The sequence below is a fragment of the Oncorhynchus nerka genome, linkage group LG12 (genome assembly GCF_034236695.1).
Source record: "Oncorhynchus nerka isolate Pitt River linkage group LG12, Oner_Uvic_2.0, whole genome shotgun sequence".
Taxonomy (NCBI): domain Eukaryota; kingdom Metazoa; phylum Chordata; class Actinopteri; order Salmoniformes; family Salmonidae; genus Oncorhynchus; species Oncorhynchus nerka.
The window spans coordinates 439,813-467,500 of NC_088407.1; the positions used below are offsets into that span (position 1 = coordinate 439,813).

At 44.9% G+C, this 27,688-nt stretch overlaps 1 protein-coding gene across 4 annotated transcripts in view; it reads right to left on the reverse strand.

The window, feature by feature from the left end:
* plod3 (procollagen-lysine, 2-oxoglutarate 5-dioxygenase 3) overlaps window positions 1–27,688 on the reverse strand; it is a 120,071-nt gene that overhangs the window by 54,044 nt on the left and 38,339 nt on the right. For all 4 annotated transcript variants that reach the window (XM_065025104.1, XM_065025103.1, XM_065025102.1 and 1 more), the window contains 2 exons: window positions 24,445–24,566; window positions 24,100–24,204 (listed from right to left, as the gene is read on the reverse strand). In XM_065025104.1, the coding sequence (XP_064881176.1) occupies window positions 24,100–24,204; window positions 24,445–24,566 (227 nt within the window). The remainder of the gene's footprint in view (window positions 1–24,099; window positions 24,205–24,444; window positions 24,567–27,688) is intronic.

The following is a 27,688-nucleotide window of genomic DNA, read 5'->3' on the forward strand; positions in this document are numbered from 1 at the left end:
GCCAGGACACCAAACTCTCCCTCAACGTGACGAAGACAAAGGAGATGATTATGGACTACAGCAAAGTGAGGGCAGAGCCACGCCCCCCATTCTCATCGACGGGGCTGCAGTGGCGCAGGACGCCCCCCATTCTCATCGCCCATTCTCATTAACGGGGCTGCAGTGGCGCAGGTTGAAAACTTCAAGCTCCTTGGCGTCCACATCACCAACAAACTATCATGGTCCAAACACACCAAGACAGTTGTGAAGAGGGCACGACAACGCCTGTTCTCCCTCAGGAGACAAAATATTTGCCATGGGTCCTCAGATCCTCAAAAGGTTCTACAGCTGCACCATCAACAGCATTGCATCACTGCCTGGTACGGAAACTGCTCGGCCGTCGACCGCAAGGCACTACAGAGGGTATTGCAAACGGCCCAGTACATCAGTGGGGCCAAGCTTCCTGCCATCCAGGACCTCTATATAAGGAAAAATCAGATAAAAGGGCCAGCCACCCCAGTCATAGACTGTGGTCTCTGCTTCTTAACAGCTTCTACCCCCAAGCCATAAGACTCTTGAACAGCTAATCAAAATCACTTTAACTCTACCTACATGTACATATTACCTCAACTAACCGGTGCCCCTGCACATTGACTCTGTACCAGTACCCCCTGTATATAGCCTCCACATTGACTCTGTACTGTAATACCCTGTATATAGCCTCCACATTGACTCTGTACCGTAACACCCTGTATATAGCCTCCACATTGACTCTGTACCGGTACCCCCTGTATATAGTCTCCACATTGACTCTGTACCGTAATACCCTGTATATAGCCTCCACATTGACTCTGTACCGTAATACCCTGTATATAGCCTCCACATTGACTCTGTACTGGTACCCCCTGTATATAGTCTCCACATTGACTCTGTACCGTAATACCCTGTATATAGCCTCCACATTGACTCTGTACCGTAATACCCTCCACATTGACTCTGTACCAGTAACACCCTGTATATAGACTCCACATTGACTCTGTACCAGTACCCCCTGTATATAGACTCCACATTGACTCTGTACCGTAATACCCTGTATATAGTCTCCACATTGACTCTGTACCAGTACCCTGTATATAGACTCCACATTGACTCTGTACCGGTACCCCCTGTATATAGTCTCCACATTGACTCTGTACCGTAATACCCTGTATATAGTAGCCTCCACATTGACTCTGTACCGTAACACCCTGTATATAGCCTCCACATTGACTCTGTACCGGTACCCCTGTATATAGCCTCCACATTGACTCTGTACCGTAATACCCTGTATATAGCCTCCACATTGACTGTACCTGTACCCTGTATATAGCCCATTGACTGTACCAGTACCCCTGTATATAGCCTCCACATTGACTCTGTACTGGTACCCCCTGTATATAGCCTCCACATTGACTCTGTACCGTAATACCCTGTATATAGCCTCCACATTGACTCTGTACCGTAATACCCTGTATATAGCCTCCACATTGACTCTGTACCGTACACCCTGTATATAGCCTCCACATTGACTCTGTACCGTAATACCCTGTATATAGCCTCCACATTGACTCTGTACCGTAACCTCCTGTATATAGCCTCCACATTGACTCTGTACCGTAATACCCTGTATATAGCCTCCACATTGACTCTGTACCGTAACACCCTGTATATAGCCTCCACATTGACTCTGTACCGTAATACCCTGTATATAGCCTCCACATTGACTCTGTACCGTAATACCCTGTATATAGCCTCCACATTGACTCTGTACCGTAATACCCTGTATATAGCCTCCACATTGACTCTGTACCGTAATACCCTGTATATAGCCTCCACATTGACTCTGTACCGTAACACCCTGTATATAGCCTCCACATTGACTCTGTACCGTAACACCCTGTATATAGCCTCCACATTGACTCTGTACCGTACCACCCTGTATATAGCCTCCACATTGACTCTGTACCGTAATACCCTGTATATAGCCTCCACATTGACTCTGTACCGTAATACCCTGTATATAGCCTCCACATTGACTCTGTACCGTAATACCCTGTATATAGCCTCCACATTGACTCTGTACCGTAATACCCTGTATATAGCCTCCACATTGACTCTGTACCGTAATACCCTGTATATAGCCTCCACATTGACTCTGTACCGTAACACCCTGTATATAGTCTCCACATTGACTCTGTACCGTAATACCCTGTATATAGCCTCCACATTGACTCTGTACCGGTACCCCCTGTATATAGTCTCCACATTGACTCTGTACCGTAATACCCTGTATATAGCCTCCACATTGACTCTGTACCGTAACACCCTGTATATAGCCTCCACATTGACTCTGTACCGTAATACCCTGTATATAGTCTCCACATTGACTCTGTACCGTAATACCTGTATATAGCCTCCACATTGACTCTGTACCGTACCCCCTGTATATAGCCTCCACATTGACTCTGTACCGCAATACCCTGTATATAGCCTCCACATTGACTCTGTACCGTAATACCCTGTATATAGTCTCCACATTGACTCTGTACCGTAATACCCTGTATATAGCCTCCACATTGACTCTGTACCGTAATACCCTGTATATAGCCTCCACATTGACTCTGTACCAGTACCCCTGTATATAGCCTCCACATTGACTCTGTACCGTAATACCCTGTATATAGCCTCCACATTGACTCTGTACCGTAATACCCTGTATATAGCCTCCACATTGACTCTGTACCAGTACCCCTGTATATAGCCTCCACATTGACTCTGTACTGGTACCCCCTGTATATAGCCTCCACATTGACTCTGTACCGTAATACCCTGTATATAGCCTCCACATTGACTCTGTACCGTAATACCCTGTATATAGCCTCCACATTGACTCTGTACCGTAATACCCTGTATATAGCCTCCACATTGACTCTGTACCGGTACCCCCTGTATATAGCCTCCACATTGACTCTGTACCGTAATACCCTGTATATAGCCTCCACATTGACTCTGTACCGTAATACCCTGTATATAGCCTCCACATTGACTCTGTACCGTAATACCCTGTATATAGCCTCCACATTGACTCTGTACCGTAATACCCTGTATATAGCCTCCACATTGACTCTGTACCGTAATACCCTGTATATAGCCTCCACATTGACTCTGTACCGTAACCCCTGTATATAGCCTCCACATTGACTCTGTACCGTAATACCCTGTATATAGCCTCCACATTGACTCTGTACCGTAATACCCTGTATATAGCCTCCACATTGACTCTGTACCGTAATACCCTGTATATAGCCTCCACATTGACTCTGTACCGTAATACCCTGTATATAGCCTCCACATTGACTCTGTACCGTAATACCCTGTATATAGCCTCCACATTGACTCTGTACCGTAATACCCTGTATATAGCCTCCACATTGACTCTCTACCGTAATACCCTGTATATAGCCTCCACATTGACTCTGTACCGTAATACCCTGTATATAGCCTCCACATTGACTCTGTACCGTAATACCCCTGTATATAGCCTCCACATTGACTCTGTACCGTAATACCCTGTATATAGCCTCCACATTGACTCTGTACCGTAATACCCTGTATATAGCCTCCACATTGACTCTGTACCGTAATACCCTGTATATAGCCTCCACATTGACTCTGTACCGTAATACCCTGTATATAGCCTCCACATTGACTCTGTACCGTAATACCCTGTATATAGCCTCCACATTGACTCTGTACTGGTAACCCCCTGTATATAGCCTCCACATTGACTCTGTACCGTAACACCCTGTATATAGCCTCCACATTGACTCTGTACCGTAATACCCTGTATATAGCCTCCACATTGACTCTGTACTGGTACCCCTGTATATAGTCTCCACATTGACTCTGTACCGTAATACCCTGTATATAGCCTCCACATTGACTCTGTACTGGTACCCCCCTGTATATAGCCTCCACATTGACTCTGTACCGTAATACCCTGTATATAGCCTCCACATTGACTCTGTACCGTAACACCCTGTATATAGCCTCCACATTGACTCTGTACCGTAATACCCTGTATATAGCCTCCACATTGCCTGTATATAGCCTCCACATTGACTCTGTACCGTAATACCCTGTATATAGCCTCCACATTGACTCTGTACCGGTAACCCCTGTATATAGCCTCCACATTGACTCTCTACCGTAATACCCTGTATATAGCCTCCACATTGACTCTGTACCGGTAATACCCTGTATATAGCCTCCACATTGACTCTGTACCGGTACCCCCTGTATATAGCCTCCACATTGACTCTGTACCGTAATACCCTGTATATAGCCTCCACATTGACTCTGTACCGTAATACCCTGTATATAGCCTCCACATTGACTCTGTACCGTAATACCCTGTATATAGCCTCCACATTGACTCTGTACCGTAATACCCCCTGTATATAGCCTCCACATTGACTCTGTACCGTAATACCCTGTATATAGCCTCCACATTGACTCTGTACCGGTACCCCCTGTATATAGCCTTCACATTGTACCGTAATACCCTGTATATAGCCTTCACATTGACTCTGTACCGTAATACCCTGTATATAGCCTCCACATTGACTCTGTACCGTAATACCCTGTATATAGCCTCCACATTGACTCTCTACCGTAATACCCTGTATATAGCCTCCACATTGACTCTCTACCGTAATACCCTGTATATAGCCTCCACATTGACTCTCTACCGTAATACCCTGTATATAGCCTCCACATTGACTCTGTACCGGTACCCCCTGTATATAGTCTCCACATTGACTCTCTACCGTAATACCCTGTATATAGCCTCCACATTGACTCTGTACCGTAATACCCTGTATATAGCCTCCACATTGACTCTGTACCGTAATACCCTGTATATAGCCTCCACATTGACTCTACCGTAATACCCTGTATATAGCCTCCACACTGACTCTCTACCGTAATACCCTGTATATAGCCTCCACATTGACTCTCTACCGTAATACCCTGTATATAGCCTCCACATTGACTCTGTACCGTAATACCCTGTATATAGCCTCCACATTGACTCTGTACCGTAATACCCTGTATATAGCCTCCACATTGACTCTGTACCGTAATACCCTGTATATAGCCTCCACATTGACTCTGTACCGTAATACCCTGTATATAGCCTCCACATTGACTCTGTACCGTAATACCCTGTATATAGCCTCCACATTGACTCTGTACCGTAATACCCTGTATATAGCCTCCACATTGACTCTGTACTGTAATACCCTGTATATAGCCTCCACATTGACTCTGTACCGTAATACCCTGTATATAGCCTCCACATTGACTCTGTACCGTAATACCCTGTATATAGCCTCCACATTGACTCTGTACCGTAATACCCTGTATATAGCCTCCACATTGACTCTGTACTGGTACCCTGTATATAGCCTCCACATTGACTCTGTACCGTAATACCCTGTATATAGCCTCCACATTGACTCTGTACCTGGTACCCCTGTATATAGCCTCCACATTGACTCTGTACCGGTACCCCTGTATATAGCCTCCACATTGACTCTGTACCGGTAACCCCTGTATATAGCCTCCACATTGACTCTCTACCGTAATACCCTGTATATAGCCTCCACATTGACTCTGTACCGTAATACCCTGTATATAGCCTCCACATTGACTCTGTACCGTAATACCCTGTATATAGCCTCCACATTGACTCTGTACCGTAATACCCTGTATATAGCCTCCACATTGACTCTGTACCGTAATACCCTGTATATAGCCTCCACATTGACTCTGTACCGTAATACCCTGTATATAGCCTCCACATTGACTCTGTACCGGTACCCCCTGTATATAGCCTCCACATTGACTCTGTACCGGTACCCCCTGTATATAGCCTCCACATTGACTCTGTACCGTAATACCCTGTATATAGCCTCCACATTGACTCTGTACCGTACCCCTGTATATAGCCTCCACATTGACTCTGTACCGTAATACCCTGTATATAGCCTCCACATTGACTCTGTACCGTAATACCCTGTATATAGCCTCCACATTGACTCTGTACCGTAATACCCTGTATATAGCCTCCACATTGACTCTCTACCGTAATACCCTGTATATAGCCTCCACATTGACTCTCTACCGTAATACCCTGTATATAGCCTCCACATTGACTCTCTACCGTAATACCCTGTATATAGCCTCCACATTGACTCTGTACCGTAATACCCTGTATATAGCCTCCACATTGACTCTGTACCGTAATACCCTGTATATAGCCTCCACATTGACTCTCTACCGTAATACCCTGTATATAGCCTCCACATTGACTCTGTACCGTAATACCCTGTATATAGCCTCCACATTGACTCTCTACCGTAATACCCTGTATATAGCCTCCACATTGACTCTCTACCGTAATACCCTGTATATAGCCTCCACATTGACTCTGTACCGTAATACCCTGTATATAGCCTCCACATTGACTCTGTACCGTAACACCCTGTATATAGCCTCCACATTGACTCTGTACCGTAATACCCTGTATATAGCCTCCACATTGACTCTGTACCGTAATACCCTGTATATAGCCTCCACATTGACTCTGTACCGTAACACCCTGTATATAACCTCCACATTGACTCTGTACCGTAATACCCTGTATATAGCCTCCACATTGACTCTCTACCGTAATACCCTGTATATAGCCTCCACATTGACTCTGTACCGTAATACCCTGTATATAGCCTCCACATTGACTATGTACCGTAATACCCTGTATATAACCTCCACATTGACTCTCTACCGTAATACCCTGTATATAGCCTCCACATTGACTCTGTACCGGCCCCCCTGTATATACCTCCACATTGACTCTGTACCGTAATACCCTGTATATAGCCTCCACATTGACTCTGTACCGTAATACCCTGTATATAGCCTCCACATTGACTCTGTACCGTAATACCCTGTATATAGCCTCCACATTGACTCTGTACCGCAATACCCTGTATATAGCCTCCACATTGACTCTGTACCGTAATACCCTGTATATAGCCTCCACATTGACTCTGTACCGGTACCCCTGTATATAGCCTCCACATTGACTCTCTACCGTAATACCCTGTATATAGCCTCCACATTGACTCTGTACCGTAATACCTGTATATAGCCTCCACATTGACTCTGTACCGTAATACCCTGTATATAGCCTCCACATTGACTCTGTACCGTAATACCCTGTATATAGCCTCCACATTGACTCTGTACCGTAATACCCTGTATATAGCCTCCACATTGACTCTGTACCGTAATACCCTGTATATAGCCTCCACATTGACTCTGTACCGTAATACCCTGTATATAGCCTCCACATTGACTCTGTACCGTAATACCCTGTATATAGCCTCCACATTGACTCTGTACCGTAATACCCTGTATATAGCCTCCACATTGACTCTGTACCGTAACCCCTGTATATAGCCTCCACATTGACTCTGTACCGTAATACCCTGTATATAGCCTCCACATTGACTCTGTACCGTAATACCCTGTATATAGCCTCCACATTGACTCTGTACTGTAATACCCTGTATATAGCCTCCACATTGACTCTGTACCGTAATACCCTGTATATAGCCTCCACATTGACTCTGTACCGTAATACCCTGTATATAGCCTCCACATTGACTCTGTACCGTAATACCCTGTATATAGCCTCCACATTGACTCTGTACCGTAATACCCTGTATATAGCCTCCACATTGACTCTGTACCGTAATACCCTGTATATAGCCTCCACATTGACTCTGTACCGTAATACCTGTATATAGCCTCCACATTGACTCTGTACCGTAATACCCTGTATATAGCCTCCACATTGACTCTGTACCGTAATACCCTGTATATAGCCTCCACATTGACTCTGTACCGTAATACCCTGTATATAGCCTCCACATTGACTCTGTACCGTAATACCCTGTATATAGCCTCCACATTGACTCTGTACCGTAATACCCTGTATATAGCCTCCACATTGACTCTGTACCGTAATACCCTGTATATAGCCTCCACATTGACTCTGTACCGTAATACCCTGTATATAGCCTCCACATTGACTCTGTACCGTAATACCCTGTATATAGCCTCCACATTGACTCTGTACCGTAATACCCTGTATATAGCCTCCACATTGACTCTGTACCGTAATACCCTGTATATAGCCTCCACATTGACTCTGTACCGTAATACCCTGTATATAGCCTCCACATTGACTCTGTACCGTAATACCCTGTATATAGCCTCCACATTGACTCTGTACAGTAATACCCTGTATATAGCCTCCACATTGACTCTGTACCGTAATACCCTGTATATAGCCTCCACATTGACTCTGTACCGTAATACCCTGTATATAGCCTCCACATTGACTCTGTACCGTAATACCCTGTATATAGCCTCCACATTGACTCTGTACCGTAATACCCTGTATATAGCCTCCACATTGACTCTGTACCGTAATACCCTGTATATAGCCTCCACATTGACTCTGTACCGTAATACCCTGTATATAGCCTCCACATTGACTCTGTACCGTAATACCCTGTATATAGCCTCCACATTGACTCTGTACCGTAATACCCTGTATATAGCCTCCACATTGACTCTGTACCGTAATACCCTGTATATAGCCTCCACATTGACTCTGTACCTGTAATACCCTGTATATAGCCTCCACATTGACTCTGTACCGTAATACCCTGTATATAGCCTCCACATTGACTCTGTACCGTAATACCCTGTATATAGCCTCCACATTGACTCTGTACCGTAATACCCTGTATATAGCCTCCACATTGACTCTGTACCGTAATACCCTGTATATAGCCTCCACATTGACTCTGTACAGTAATACCCTGTATATAGCCTCCACATTGACTCTGTACCGTAATACCCTGTATATAGCCTCCACATTGACTCTGTACCGTAATACCCTGTATATAGCCTCCACATTGACTCTGTACCGTAATACCCTGTATATAGCCTCCACATTGACTCTGTACCGTAATACCCTGTATATAGCCTCCACATTGACTCTGTACCGTAATACCCTGTATATAGCCTCCACATTGACTCTGTACCGTAATACCCTGTATATAGCCTCCACATTGACTCTGTACCGTAATACCCTGTATATAGCCTCCACATTGACTCTGTACCGTAATACCCTGTATATAGCCTCCACATTGACTCTGTACCGTAATACCCTGTATATAGCCTCCACATTGACTCTGTACCGTAATACCCTGTATATAGCCTCCACATTGACTCTGTACCGTAATACCCTGTATATAGCCTCCACATTGACTCTGTACCGTAATACCCTGTATATAGCCTCCACATTGACTCTGTACCGTAATACCCTGTATATAGCCTCCACATTGACTCTGTACCGTAATACCCTGTATATAGCCTCCACATTGACTCTGTACCGTAATACCCTGTATATAGCCTCCACATTGACTCTGTACCGTAATACCCTGTATATAGCCTCCACATTGACTCTGTACCGTAATACCCTGTATATAGCCTCCACATTGACTCTGTACCGTAATACCCTGTATATAGCCTCCACATTGACTCTGTACCGTAATACCCTGTATATAGCCTCCACATTGACTCTGTACCGTAATACCCTGTATATAGCCTCCACATTGACTCTGTACCGTAATACCCTGTATATAGCCTCCACATTGACTCTGTACCGTAATACCCTGTATATAGCCTCCACATTGACTCTGTACCGTAATACCCTGTATATAGCCTCCACATTGACTCTGTACCGTAATACCCTGTATATAGCCTCCACATTGACTCTGTACCGTAATACCCTGTATATAGCCTCCACATTGACTCTGTACCGTAATACCCTGTATATAGCCTCCACATTGACTCTGTACCGTAATACCCTGTATATAGCCTCCACATTGACTCTGTACCGCAATACCCTGTATATAGCCTCCACATTGACTCTGTACCGTAATACCCTGTATATAGCCTCCACATTGACTCTGTACCGTAATACCCTGTATATAGCCTCCACATTGACTCTGTACCGTAATACCCTGTATATAGCCTCCACATTGACTCTGTACCGTAATACCCTGTATATAGCCTCCACATTGACTCTGTACCGTAATACCCTGTATATAGCTCCACATTGACTCTGTACCGTAATACCCTGTATATAGCCTCCACATTGACTCTGTACCGTAATACCCTGTATATAGCCTCCACATTGACTCTGTACCGTAATACCCTGTATATAGCCTCCACATTGACTCTGTACCGTAATACCCTGTATATAGCCTCCACATTGACTCTGTACCGTAATACCCTGTATATAGCCTCCACATTGACTCTGTACCGTAATACCCTGTATATAGCCTCCACATTGACTCTGTACCGTAATACCCTGTATATAGCCTCCACATTGACTCTGTACCGTAATACCCTGTATATAGCCTCCACATTGACTCTGTACCGTAATACCCTGTATATAGCCTCCACATTGACTCTGTACCGTAATACCCTGTATATAGCCTCCACATTGACTCTGTACCGTAATACCCTGTATATAGCCTCCACATTGACTCTGTACCGTAACCCCTGTATATAGCCTCCACATTGACTCTGTACCGTAATACCCTGTATATAGCCTCCACATTGACTCTGTACCGTAATACCCTGTATATAGCCTCCACATTGACTCTGTACCGTAATACCCTGTATATAGCCTCCACATTGACTCTGTACCGTAATACCCTGTATATAGCCTCCACATTGACTCTGTACCGTAATACCCTGTATATAGCCTCCACATTGACTCTGTACCGTAATACCCTGTATATAGCCTCCACATTGACTCTGTACCGTAATACCCTGTATATAGCCTCCACATTGACTCTGTACCGTAATACCCTGTATATAGCCTCCACATTGACTCTGTACCGTAATACCCTGTATATAGCCTCCACATTGACTCTGTACCGTAATACCCTGTATATAGCCTCCACATTGACTCTGTACCGTAATACCCTGTATATAGCCTCCACATTGACTCTGTACCGTAATACCCTGTATATAGCCTCCACATTGACTCTGTACCGTAATACCCTGTATATAGCCTCCACATTGACTCTGTACCGTAATACCCTGTATATAGCCTCCACATTGACTCTGTACCGTAATACCCTGTATATAGCCTCCACATTGACTCTGTACCGTAAACACCCTGTATATAGCCTCCACATTGACTCTGTACCGTAATACCCTGTATATAGCCTCCACATTGACTCTGTACCGTAATACCCTGTATATAGCCTCCACATTGACTCTGTACCGTAATACCCTGTATATAGCCTCCACATTGACTCTGTACCGTAATACCCTGTATATAGCCTCCACATTGACTCTGTACCGTAATACCCTGTATATAGCCTCCACATTGACTCTGTACCGTAATACCCTGTATATAGCCTCCACATTGACTCTGTACCGTAATACCCTGTATATAGCCTCCACATTGACTCTGTACCGTAATACCCTGTATATAGCCTCCACATTGACTCTGTACCGTAATACCCTGTATATAGCCTCCACATTGACTCTGTACCGTAATACCCTGTATATAGCCTCCACATTGACTCTGTACCGTAATACCCTGTATATAGCCTCCACATTGACTCTGTACCGTAATACCCTGTATATAGCCTCCACATTGACTCTGTACCGTAATACCCTGTATATAGCCTCCACATTGACTCTGTACCGTAATACCCTGTATATAGCCTCCACATTGACTCTGTACCGTAATACCCTGTATATAGCCTCCACATTGACTCTGTACCGTAATACCCTGTATATAGCCTCCACATTGACTCTGTACCGTAATACCTGTATATAGCCTCCACATTGACTCTGTACCGTAATACCCTGTATATAGCCTCCACATTGACTCTGTACCGTAATACCCTGTATATAGCCTCCACATTGACTCTGTACCGTAATACCCTGTATATAGCCTCCACATTGACTCTGTACCGTAATACCCTGTATATAGCCTCCACATTGACTCTGTACCGTAATACCCTGTATATAGCCTCCACATTGACTCTGTACCGTAATACCCTGTATATAGCCTCCACATTGACTCTGTACCGTAATACTCCTGTATATAGCCTCCACATTGACTCTGTACCGTAATACCCTGTATATAGCCTCCACATTGACTCTGTACCGTAATACCCTGTATATAGCCTCCACATTGACTCTGTACCGTAATACCCTGTATATAGCCTCCACATTGACTCTGTACCGTAATAGCCTGTATATAGCCTCCACATTGACTCTGTACCGTAATACCCTGTATATAGCCTCCACATTGACTCTGTACCGTAATACCCTGTATATAGCCTCCACATTGACTCTGTACCGTAATACCCTGTATATAGCCTCCACATTGACTCTGTACCGTAATACCCTGTATATAGCCTCCACATTGACTCTGTACCGTAATACCCTGTATATAGCCTCCACATTGACTCTGTACCGTAATACCCTGTATATAGCCTCCACATTGACTCTGTACCGTAATACCCTGTATATAGCCTCCACATTGACTCTGTACCGTAATACCCTGTATATAGCCTCCACATTGACTCTGTACCGTAATACCCTGTATATAGCCTCCACATTGACTCTGTACCGTAATACCCTGTATATAGCCTCCACATTGACTCTGTACCGTAATACCCTGTATATAGCCTCCACATTGACTCTGTACCGTAATACCCTGTATATAGCCTCCACATTGACTCTGTACCGTAATACCCTGTATATAGCCTCCACATTGACTCTGTACCGTAATACCCTGTATATAGCCTCCACATTGACTCTGTACCGTAATACCCTGTATATAGCCTCCACATTGACTCTGTACCGTAATACCCTGTATATAGCCTCCACATTGACTCTGTACCGTAATACCCTGTATATAGCCTCCACATTGACTCTGTACCGTAATACCCTGTATATAGCCTCCACATTGACTCTGTACCGTAATACCCTGTATATAGCCTCCACATTGACTCTGTACCGTAATACCCTGTATATAGCCTCCACATTGACTCTGTACCGTAATACCCTGTATATAGCCTCCACATTGACTCTGTACCGTAATACCCTGTATATAGCCTCCACATTGACTCTGTACCGTAATACCCTGTATATAGCCTCCACATTGACTCTGTACCGTAATACCCTGTATATAGCCTCCACATTGACTCTGTACCGTAATACCCTGTATATAGCCTCCACATTGACTCTGTACCGTAATACCCTGTATATAGCCTCCACATTGACTCTGTACCGTAATACCCTGTATATAGCCTCCACATTGACTCTGTACCGTAATACCCTGTATATAGCCTCCACATTGACTCTGTACCGTAATACCCTGTATATAGCCTCCACATTGACTCTGTACCGTAATACCCTGTATATAGCCTCCACATTGACTCTGTACCGTAATACCCTGTATATAGCCTCCACATTGACTCTGTACCGTAATACCCTGTATATAGCCTCCACATTGACTCTGTACCGTAATACCCTGTATATAGCCTCCACATTGACTCTGTACCGTAATACCCTGTATATAGCCTCCACATTGACTCTGTACCGTAATACCCTGTATATAGCCTCCACATTGACTCTGTACCGTAATACCCTGTATATAGCCTCCACATTGACTCTGTACCGTAATACCCTGTATATAGCCTCCACATTGACTCTGTACCGTAATACCCTGTATATAGCCTCCACATTGACTCTGTACCGTAATACCCTGTATATAGCCTCCACATTGACTCTGTACCGTAATACCCTGTATATAGCCTCCACATTGACTCTGTACCGTAATACCCTGTATATAGCCTCCACATTGACTCTGTACCGTAATACCCTGTATATAGCCTCCACATTGACTCTGTACCGTAATACCTGTATATAGCCTCCACATTGACTCTGTACCGTAATACCCTGTATATAGCCTCCACATTGACTCTGTACCGTAATACCCTGTATATAGCTCCACATTGACTCTGTACCGTAATACCCTGTATATAGCCTCCACATTGACTCTGTACCGTAATACCCTGTATATAGCCTCCACATTGACTCTGTACCGTAATACCCTGTATATAGCCTCCACATTGACTCTGTACCGTAATACCCTGTATATAGCCTCCACATTGACTCTGTACCGTATACCCTGTATATAGCCTCCACATTGACTCTGTACCGTAATACCCTGTATATAGCCTCCACATTGACTCTGTACCGTAATACCCTGTATATAGCCTCCACATTGACTCTGTACCGTAATACCCTGTATATAGCCTCCACATTGACTCTGTACCGTAATACCCTGTATATAGCCTCCACATTGACTCTGTACCGTAATACCCTGTATATAGCCTCCACATTGACTCTGTACCGTAATACCCTGTATATAGCCTCCACATTGACTCTGTACCGTAATACCCTGTATATAGCCTCCACATTGACTCTGTACCGTAATACCCTGTATATAGCCTCCACATTGACTCTGTACCGTAATACCCTGTATATAGCCTCCACATTGACTCTGTACCGTAATACCCTGTATATAGCCTCCACATTGACTCTGTACCGTAATACCCTGTATATAGCCTCCACATTGACTCTGTACCGTAATACCCTGTATATAGCCTCCACATTGACTCTGTACCGTAATACCCTGTATATAGCCTCCACATTGACTCTGTACCGTAATACCCTGTATATAGCCTCCACATTGACTCTGTACCGTAATACCCTGTATATAGCCTCCACATTGACTCTGTACCGTAATACCCTGTATATAGCCTCCACATTGACTCTGTACCGTACTGTACCGTAATACCCTGTATATAGCCTCCACATTGACTCTGTACCGTAATACCCTGTATATAGCCTCCACATTGACTCTGTACCAATACCCCCTGTATATAGCCTCCACATTGACTCTGTACCGTAATACCCTGTATATAGCCTCCACATTGACTCTGTACCGTAATACCCTGTATATAGCCTCCACATTGACTCTGTACCGGTACACCCTGTATATAGCCTCACATTGACTCTGTACCGTATACCCTGTATATAGCCTCCACATTGACTCTGTACCGTAATACCCTGTATATAGCCTCCACATTGACTCTGTACCGTAACACCCTGTATATAGCCTCCACATTGACTCTGTACCGTAATACCCTGTATATAGCCTCCACATTGACTCTGTACCGTAATACCCTGTATATAGCCTCCACATTGACTCTGTACCGTAATACCCTGTATATAGCCTCCACATTGACTCTGTACCGCAATACCCTGTATATAGCCTCCACATTGACTCTGTGTAATACCCTGTATAGCCTCCACATTGACTCTGTACCGTAATACCCTGTATATAGCCTCCACATTGACTCTGTACAACAATACCCTGTATATAGCCTCCACATTGACTCTGTACAGCAATACCCTGTATATAGCCTCCACATTGACTCTGTACCGTACCCCTGTATATAGCCTCCACATTGACTCTGTACCGGTACCTGTATATAGCCTCCCACATTGACTCCTGTACCGTAATACCCTGTATATAGCCTCCACATTGACTCTGTACCGTAATACCCTGTATATAGCCTCCACATTGACTCTGTACCGTAATACCCTGTATATAGCCTCCACATTGACTCTGTACCGTGCCCCCTGTATATAGCCTCCACATTGACTCTGTACCGTAATACCCTGTATATAGCCTCCACATTGACTCTGTACCAGTAATACCCTGTATATAGCCTCCACATTGACTCTGTACCGTAATACCCTGTATATAGCCTCCACATTGACTCTGTACCCACATTGACTCTGTACCGTACCCTGTATATAGCCTCCACATTGACTCTGTACCAGTGCCCCCTGTATATAGCCTCCACATTGACTCTGTACCGTGAACCCCTGTATATAGCCTCCACATTGACTCTGTACCGTAATACCCTGTATATAGCCTCCACATTGACTCTGTACCGTAATACCCTGTATATAGCCTCCACATTGACTCTGTACCGTAATACCCTGTATATAGCCTCCACATTGACTCTGTACCGTAATACCCCTGTATATAGCCTCCACATTGACTCTGTACCGTAATACCCTGTATATAGCCTCCACATTGACTCTGTACCGTAATACCTGTGTATATAGCCTCCACATTGACTCTGTACCGTAATACCCTGTATATAGCTCCACATTGACTCTGTACCAGTAATACCCTGTATATAGCTCTCCACATTGACTCTGTACCGTAATACCCTGTATATAGCCTCCACATTGACTCTGTACCGTAATACCCTGTATATAGCCTCCACATTGACTCTGTACCGTACTACCCTGTATATAGCCTCCACATTGACTCTGTACCGTAATACCCTGTATATAGCCTCCACATTGACTCTGTACCGTAATACCCTGTATATAGCCTCACATTGACTCTGTACCGTAATACCCTGTATATAGCCTCCACATTGACTCTGTACCGTAATACCCTGTATATAGCCTCCACATTGACTCTGTACCGGTAACCCCTGTATATAGCCTCCACATTGACTCTGTACCGTATACCCTGTATATAGCCTCCACATTGACTCTGTACCGTAATACCCTGTATATAGCCTCCACATTGACTCTGTACCGTAATACCCTGTATATAGCCTCCACATTGACTCTGTACCGTAATACCTGTATATAGCTCCACATTGACTCTGTACCGTAATACCCTGTATATAGCCTCCACATTGACTCTGTACCGTAATACCCTGTATATAGCCTCCACATTGACTCTGTACTGGTGCCCCCTGTATATAGCCTCCACATTGACTCTGTACCGGTAATACCCTGTATATAGCCTCCACATTGACTCTGTACCGGTACCCTGTATATAGCCTCCACATTGACTCTGTACTGCAATACCTGTATATAGCCTCCACATTGACTCTGTACCGTAAATACCCTGTATATAGCCTCCACATTGACTCTGTACCGTAATACCCTGTATATAGCCTCCACATTGACTCTGTACCGTATATACCCTGTATATAGCCTCCACATTGACTCTGTACCAGTAACCCCTGTATATAGCCTCCACATTGACTCTGTACCGTAATACCCTGTATATAGCCTCCACATTGACTCTGTACCGTAATACCCTGTATATAGCCTTACATTGACTCTGTACCAGTAATACCCTGTATATAGCCTCCACATTGACTCTGTACCGTAATACCCTGTATATAGCCTCCACATTGACTCTGTACCGTAATACCCTGTATATAGCCTCCACATTGACTCTGTACCGCAATACCCTGTATATAGCTCCACATTGACTCTGTACCGTACCCTGTATATAGCCTCCACATTGACTCTGTACCGTAATACCCTGTATATAGCCTCCACATTGACTCTGTACCGTAACACCCTGTATATAGCCTCCACATTGACTCTGTACCGTAATACCCTGTATATAGCCTCCACATTGACTCTGTACCGTAATACCCTGTATATAGCCTCCACATTGACTCTGTAATTGCATTCCCCCTGTATATAGCCTCCACATTGACTCTGTACCAGTAACCCCCTGTATATAGCCTCCACATTGACTCTGTACCGTAATACCCTGTATATAGCCTCCACATTGACTCTGTACAGCAATACCCTGTATATAGCCTCCACATTGACTCTGTACAGTAATACCCTGTATATAGCCTCCACATTGACTCTGTACCGTAACACCCTGTATATAGCCTCCACATTGACTCTGTACCGTAACACCCTGTATATAGCCTCCACATTGACTCTGTACCTGTAATACCCTGTATATAGCCTCCACATTGACTCTGTACCGTAATACCCTGTATATAGCCTCCACATTGACTCTGTACCGTAATACCCTGTATATAGCCTCCACATTGACTCTGTACCGTAATACCCTGTATATAGCCTCCACATTGACTCTGTACCTGTATATAGTAATACCCTGTATATAGCCTCCACATTGACTCTGTACCGTAACACCCTGTATATAGCCTCCACATTGACTCTGTACCGTAACACCCTGTATATAGCCTCCACATTGACTCTGTACCGTAACACCCTGTATATAGCCTCCACATTGACTCTGTACCGTAACACCCTGTATATAGCCTCCACATTGACTCTGTACCGTAACACCCTGTATATAGCCTCCACATTGACTCTGTACCGTAACACCCTGTATATAGCCTCCACATTGACTCTGTACCGGTACCCCCTGTATATAGTCTCCACGTTGACTCTGTACCGGTGCCCCCTGTATATAGCCTCCACATTGACTCTGTACCGGTGCCCCCTGTATATAGCCTCCACATTGACTCTGTACCGGTGCCCCCTGTATATAGCCTCCACATTGACTCTGTACCGGTGCCCCCTGTATATAGCCTCCACATTGACTCTGTACCGTAATACCCTGTATATAGCCTCCACATTTACTCTGTACCAGTACCCCCTGTATATAGCCTCCACATTGACTCTGTACCGTAATACCCTGTATATAGCCTCCACATTTACTCTGTACCAGTACCCCCTGTATATAGCCTCCACATTGACTCTGTACCGTAACACCCTGTATATAGCCTCCACATTGACTCTGTACCGTAACACCCTGTATATAGCCTCCACATTGACTCTGTACCGTAATACCCTGTATATAGCCTCCACATTGACTCTGTACCGTAACACCCTGTATATAGCCTTCACATTGACTCTGTACCGTAATACCCTGTATATAGCCTCCACATTGACTCTGTACCGTAATACCCTGTATATAGCCTCCACATTGACTCTGTACCGTAATACCCTGTATATAGTCTCCACATTGACTCTGTACCGTAATACCCTGTATATAGCCTCCACATTGACTCTGTACCGTAATACCCTGTATATAGCCTCCACATTGACTCTGTACCGTAATACCCTGTATATAGCCTCCACATTGACTCTGTACCGTTACCCCCTGTATATAGCCTCCACATTGACTCTGTACCGTAATACCCTGTATATAGCCTCCACATTGACTCTGTACCGTAATACCCTGTATATAGCCTCCACATTGACTCTGTACCGTAATACCTGTATATAGCCTCCACATTGACTCTGTACCGTAATACCCTGTATATAGCCTCCACATTGACTCTGTACCGTAACACCCTGTATATAGCCTCCACATTGACTCTGTACCGTAATACCCTGTATATAGCCTCCACATTGACTCTCTACCGTAATACCCTGTATATAGCCTCCACATTGACTCTGTACCGTAATACCCTGTATATAGCCTCCACATTGACTCTCTACCGTAATACCCTGTATATAGCCTCCACACTGACTCTCTACCGTAATACCCTGTATATAGCCTCCACATTGACTCTGTACCGTAATACCCTGTATATAGCCTCCACATTGACTCTGTACCGTAATACCCTGTATATAGCCTCCACATTGACTCTGTACCGTAATACCCTGTATATAGCCTCCACATTGACTCTGTACCGTAATACCCTGTATATAGTCTCCACATTGACTCTGTACCGGTAATACCCCTGTATATAGCCTCCACATTGACTCTGTACCGTACCCCTGTATATAGCCTCCACATTGACTCTGTACCAGTACCCCCTGTATATAGCCTCCACATTGACTCTGTACCGGTACCCCCTGTATATAGCCTCCACATTGACTCTGTACCGTAATACCCTGTATATAGCCTCCACATTGACTCTGTACCGTAATACCCTGTATATAGTCTCCACATTGTTATTTTACTGCTGCTGTTTAATTATTTGTCTTGGCTAATTTTTATTTTCTACTTATCTATTTTTTTCTTAACTTCTTAAATTGTTGGTTAAGGGCTGTTGTATTCGGCAGACGTGACAAATACATGAGATTTAATTTGATTTGAAAGACATCCTTCCTAACTCAGTTGCCGGAGAGGAAGGAAACCGCTCAGGGATTTCACCATGAGACCAATGGTGACTTTAAAACAGTTACAGAGTTTAATGGCTGTGATAGGACTGAGGATGGATCAACAACATTATAGTTACTCCACAATACTAACCTAATGGACAGAATGAAAAGAAGGAAGCCTGTACAGAATAAAAATATTCCAAAACACACATCCTGTTTGCAACAAGGCACTAAAGTAAAACTGCAACAAAAAATGTAGCAAAGCAATTCACTTTGTGTCCTGGATGTTATGTTTGGAGAAGATACAACACATTACTGAGTACCACTCTTCATATTTTCAAGCATAGTAGTGGCTGCATCATGTTATGGGTTTGCTTGTCATCGTTAAGGACTTGGGAGCTTTTCAGGATGAAAGACACTGGGAGATGAATTCACCTTTCAGCAGGACAATAACCTAAAACACCAGGCCAAATAAACACTGGAGTTGCTTACCAAGATGACAGTGAACGTTCCTGAATGGCCAAATTACAATTTTGACTTAAATCTACTTTAAAATCTATGGCAATACCTGAAAAAGGATGTCTTGCAATGATCAACAACCAATTTGACAGAGCTTAAAGAATTTTGAAAAAAATAAATGGGCAAATGTTGTACAATCCAGGTGTGGCAAGCTCTTAGAGACACAGGTGCTGCGAAATGTGCCTGTACAATGTACTGATTCAGGGGTGTGCATACTTATGTAAATAAAGATATTTCTGTGTTTAATTTTCACAACATTTCTGAAAACATGTTGGTCATTATGGGGTATTGTATGTAAATGAGTGAGAAATCTATTTAATATCTATTAACATTGATTTGAATTCAGGCTGTAACAACATGTGGAATAAGTCAAGGGGTAAGAATTCATTCTGTTGGGTTTAGGGTGTAGTCTGTAGGGTGTAGTGTGTGGGCGTAGTCTGTAGGGTTTAGGGTGTAGTCTGTAGGGTTTAGGGTGTAGTCTGTAGGGTTTAGGGCGTAGTCTGTAGGGTGTAGTCTGTAGGGTTTAGGGTGTAGTCTGTAGGGTTTAGGGTGTAGTGTGTGGGCGTAGTGCGTAGTCTGTAGGGTTTAGGGTGTAGTGTGTGGGCGTAGTCTGTAGGGTTTAGGGTGTAGTGTGTGGGCGTAGTCTGTAGGGTTTAGGGTGTAGTCTGTAGGGTTTAGGGTGTAGTGTGTGGGCGTAGTGCGTAGTCTGTAGGGTTTAGGGTGTAGTGTGTGGGCGTAGTGCATAGTCTGTAGGGTTTAGGGTGTAGTGTGTGGGCGTAGTGCGTAGTCTGTAGGGTTTAGGGTGTAGTGTGTAGGCGTAGTGCGTAGTCTGTAGGGTTTAGGGTGTAGTGTGTGGGCGTAGTCTGTAGGGTTTAGGGTGTAGTGTGTGGGCGTAGTCTGTAGGGTTTAGGGTGTAGTCTGTAGGGTTTAGGGTGTAGTCTGTAGGGTTTAGGGTGTAGTCTGTAGGGTTTAGGGTGTAGTCTGTGGGCGTAGTGCGTAGTCTGTAAGGTTTAGGGTGTAGTGAGTGGGTGTAGTGCGTAGTCTGTAGGGTTTAGGGTGTAGTGTGTGGGTGTAGTGCGTAGTCTGTAGGGTTTAGGGTGTAGTGTGTGGGCGTAGTGCGTAGGGTGTAGTGTGTGGGCGTAGTCTGTAGGGTTTAGGGTGTAGTGTGTGGGCGTAGTCTGTAGGGTTTAGGGTGTAGTGTGTGGGCGTAGTCTGTAGGGTTTAGGGTGTAGTGTGTGGGCGTAGTCTGTAGGGTTTAGGGTGTAGTGTGTGGGCGTAGTCTGTAGGGTTTAGGTGTAGTGTGTGGGCGTAGTCTGTAGGGTTTAGGGTGTAGTGTGTGGGCGTAGTCTGTAGGGTTTAGGTGTAGTGTGTGGGCGTAGTCTGTAGGGTTTAGGGTGTAGTGTGTGGGCGTAGTCTGTAGGGTTTAGGTGTAGTGTGTGGGCGTAGTCTGTAGGGTTTAGGGTGTATTGTGTGGGCGTAGTCTGTAGGGTTTAGGGTGTAGTGTGTGGGCGTAGTCTGTAGGGTTTAGGGGGTGTGTGTGGCGTAGTCTGTAGGGTTTAGGGTGTAGTGTGTGGGCGTAGTCTGTAGGGATTAGGGTGTAGTGTGTGGGTGTAGTCTGTAGGGTTTAGGGTGTAGTGTGTGGGCGTAGTGCGTAGTCTGTAGGGTTTAGGGTGTAGTGTGTGGGCGTAGTGCGTAGTCTGTAGGGTTTAAGGTGTAGTGTGTGGGCGTAGTACGTAGTCTGTAGGGTTTAAGGTGTAGTGTGTGGGCGTAGTCTGTAGGGTTTAAGGTGTAGTGTGTGGGCGTAGTCTGTAGGGTTTAGGGTGTAGTGTGTGGGCGTAGTGCTTAGTCTGTAGGGTTTAAGGTGTAGTGTGTGGGCGTAGTCTGTAGGGTTTAGGGTGTAGTGTGTGGGCGTAGTGCGTAGTCTGTAGGGTTTAGGGTGTAGTGTGTGGGCGTAGTCTGTAGGGTTTAGGGTGTAGTGTGTGGGCGTAGTGCGTAGTCTGTAGGGTTTAAGGTGTTGTGTGTGGGCGTAGTGCGTAGTCTGTAGGGTTTAAGGTGTAGTGTGTGGGCGTAGTGCGTAGTCTGTAGGGTTTAAGGTGTAGTGTGTGGGTGTAGTGCGTAGTCTGTAGGGTTTAGGGTGTAGTGTGTGGGCGTAGTGCGTAGTCTGTAGGGTTTAGGGTGTAGTGTGTGGGCGTAGTGCGTAGTCTGTAGGGTTTAGGGTGTGGAATAAGTCAAGGGGTATGAATACTTTAGGAAGGCAAGATGACAACAGGTGTAGTGTGTAGTCTGTACGGTGTAATCTGTAGGGTGTAGTCTGTAGGGTGTAGTCTGTACGGTGTAGGGTGTAGGCTGTACGGTGTAGTCTGTAGGGTGTAGTCTGTAGGGTGTAGGGTGTAGTCTGTACGGTGTAGGGTGTAGTCTGTACGGTGTAGGGTGTAGTGTGTAGTCTGTACGGTGTAGGGTGTGGTGTGTAGTCTGTAGGGTGTAGTCTGTACGGTGTAGGGTGTAGTCTGTAGGGTGTAGTCTGTAGGGTGTAGTCTGTAGGGTGTAGTCTGTAGGGTGTAGTCGTCTGTAGGGTGTAGTCTGTAGGGTGTAGTCTGTAGGGTGTAGTCTGTAGGGTGTAGTCTGTAGGGTGTAGTCTGTAGGGTGTAGTCTGTAGGGTGTAGTCTGTACGGTGTAGTTTGTACGGTGTAGTCTGTAGGGTGTATTCTGTACGGTGTAGGGTGTAGTCTGTATGGTGTAGGGTGTAGTCTGTAGGGTGTAGTCTGTAGGGTGTAGTCTGTACGGTGTAGTCTGTAGGGTGTAGTCTGTAGGGTGTATTCTGTACGGTGTAGGGTGTAGTCTGTACGGTGTAGTCTGTAGTCTGTAGGGTGTAGTCTGTAGTCTGTAGGGTGTAGTCTGTAGGGTGTTGGGGGTAGTCTGTAGGGTGTTGGGTGTAGTCTGTACGGTGTAGGGTGTAGTCTGTACGGTGTAGGTGTAGTCTGTAGGGTGTAGTCTGTAGGGTGTACGGTGTAGTCTGTACGGTGTAGTGTGTACGGTGTAGGGTGTAGTCTGTACGGTGTAGGGTGTAGTCTGTACGGTGTAGGGTGTAGTCTGTAGGGTGTAGTCTGTAGGGTGTAGTCTGTAGGGTGTACGGTGTTGTCTGTACGGTGTAGTCTGTAGTCTGTAGGGTGTAGTCTGTAGGGTGTAGTCTGTACGGTGTAGTCTGTAGGGTATAGTCTGTAGGGTATAGTCTGTACGGTGTAGTCTGTAGGGTGTAGTCTGTAGGGTGTAGGGTGTAGTCTGTAGGGTGTAGCCTGTAGGGTGTAGCCTGTAGTCTGTAGGGTGTAGTCTGTAGGGTGTAGTCTGTAGGGTGTAGTCTGTAGGGTGAAGGATTCTTACTTGTTCTCTTCTATAAGGATACGGAGAACATCAGGGTTGACGATGACAACATCAGCATCGATACTGAAGTAGTAATCACACTGACTGTCCTTCTTACACGCCTCCCTACACACATACACAGAACACATCACATACAGAACACACACACACACACACAGACACACAGACAGACAGACAGACAGACAGACACACACACACACACACAGAACACACAGAACACACAGAACACAGGTTACAAGAATGGTTATGCAGGTGTGGGACATGTTCTAAGCAGCTCATTGTTACAATAAGTGTTCAGGGTTCCCTCCTCATGTTCTAAGGAATAGTTCTAGGTGTAATCCTCACACAGCCATGGTTCTAGCCTGGTCCTGTTGTAGGTTCTCCTCCGGTCCGACCAGCCTGGCGTCAGGGAACAGAACACGATGCTTCTCCCAGAAGCGCTGAATGTTCTGCTCATGATACACCACCTAACATGCACAGCATCACACAGCATTAAACACAATCTCACAGCATCTCACAGCATTAAACACAATCTCACAGCATCACACAGCATCACACACCATTAAACACAATCACACAGCATCACACAGCATCTCACAGCATCTCACAGCATCACACAGCATCTCACAGCATTAAACACAATCTCACAGCATCACACAGCATCACACAGCATTAAACACAATCTCACAGCATCACACAGCATCACACAGCATCTCACAGCATCACACAGCATCTCACAGCATCACACAGCATCACACAGCATCACACAGCATCACACAGCATCTCACAGCATCACACAGCATTAAACACAATCTCACAGCATCACACAGCATCACACAGCATCACACAGCATCAAACACAATCACACAGCATCACACAGCATCACACAGCATTAAACACAATCACACAGCATCACACAGCATCACACAGCATTAAACACAATCACACAGCATTAAACACAATCACACAGCATCACACAGCATCACACAGCATCACACAGCATTAAACACAATCACACAGCATCACACAGCATCACACAGCATTAAACACAATCTCACAGCATTACACAGCATCACACAGCATCACACAGCATCACACAGCATTAAACACAATCACACAGCATCACACAGCATCACACAGCATTAAACACAATCTCAGCATCTCACAGCATCTACACAGCATTCACACAGCATCACACAGCATCACACAATCGCACAGCATCACACAGCATCACACAGCATCACACAGCATTAAACACAATCACACAGCATCTCACAGCATCTCACAGCATCTCACAGCATCTCACAGCATTAAACACAATCTCACAGCATCTCACAGCATCTCACAGCATCACACAATCACACAGCATCACAATCAGCATCACACAGCATCACACAGCATTAAACACAATCACACAGCATTAAACACAATCACACAGCATCACACAGCATCACACAGCATCACACAGCATTAAACACAATCACACAGCATCACACAGCATCACACAGCATTAAACACAATCACACAGCATCACACAGCATCACACAGCATTAAACACAATCACACAGCATCACACAGCATCACACAGCATTAAACACAATCACACAGCATCACACAGCATCACACAGCATTAAACACAATCACACAGCATCACACAGCATCACACACAATCTCACAGCATTAAACACCATCTCACAGCATCACACAGCATTAAACACAATCACACAGCATCACACAGCATCACACACCATCAAACACAATCTCACAGCATCTCACAGCATCTCACAGCATCACACACCATCAAACACAATCTCACAGCATCTCACAGCATCTCACAGCATCTCACAGCATTAAACACAATCTCACAGCATCACACAGCATTAAACACAATCACACAGCATCACACAGCATTAAACACAATCACACAGCATCACACAGCATCACACAGCATTAAACACAATCACACAACATTACACAGCATTACACAGCATCACACAGCATCTCACAGCATCACACAGCATCACACAGCATTAAACACAATCACACAGCATCTCACACCATCACACACCATCTCACACCATCACACAGCATCACACAGCATTACACAGCATCAGCATTACACAGCATCACACAGCATCTCACAGCATCACACAGCATCACACAGCATTAAACACAATCACACAGCATCTCACACCATCACACACCATCTCACACCATCACACAGCATCACACAGCATTACACAGCATCACACAGCATTACACAGCATCACACAGCATTAAACACAATCACACAGCATCACACAGCATCTCACAGCATCTCACAGCATTAAACACAATCACACAGCATCACACAGCATCACACAGCATCTCACACAATCACACAGCATCACACAGCATTACACAGCATCACACAGCATCACACAGCATCTCACAGCATTAAACACAATCACACAGCATCTCACAGCATTAAACACAATCTCACAGCATCACACAGCATCACACAGCATCTCACAGCATTAAACAGCATTACACAGCATCACACAGCATTAAACACAATCACACAGCATCACACAGCATTAAACACAATCTCACAGCATCACACAGCATCTCACAGCATTAAACACAATCACACAGCATCACACAGCATCACACAGCATCACACAGCATCACACAGCATCACACAGCATCTCACAGCATTAAACACAATCTCACACAATCACACAGCATCACACAGCATCACACAGCATTACACAGCATCTCACAGCATTAAACACAATCACACAGCATCACACAGCATCTCACAGCATCTCACAGCATTAAACACAATCACACAGCATCACACAGCATCACACAGCATTAAACACAATCACACAGCATCACACAGCATCACACAGCATTAAACACAATCACACAGCATTAAACACAATCACACAGCATCACACAGCATCACACAGCATCACACAGCATTAAACACAATCACACAGCATCACACAGCATCACACAGCATCACACAGCATCACACAGCATTAAACACCATCACACAGCATCACACAGCATCACACAATCTCACAGCATCACACAGCATCACACAGCATCAAACACAATCTCACAGCATCTCACAGCATCACACAGCATCACACAGCATCACACAGCATTAAACACCATCTCACAGCATCACACAGCATCACACACCATCAAACACAATCTCACAGCATTACACAGCATCACACCATCTCACACCATCACACAGCATCACACAGCATCACACAGCATTACACAGCATCACACAGCATCACACAGCATTACACAGCATTACACAGCATCACACAGCATTAAACACAATCACACAGCATCACACAGCATCACACAGCATCTCACAGCATTAAACAGCATCACACAGCATCACACAGCATTAAACACAATCACACAGCATCACACAGCATCTCACAGCATTAAACAGCATCACACAGCATCACACAGCATCACACAGCATTAAACACAATCACACAGCATCACACAGCATCACACAGCATCTCACAGCATCACACAGCATTAAACACAATCTCACAGCATCACACAGCATCACACA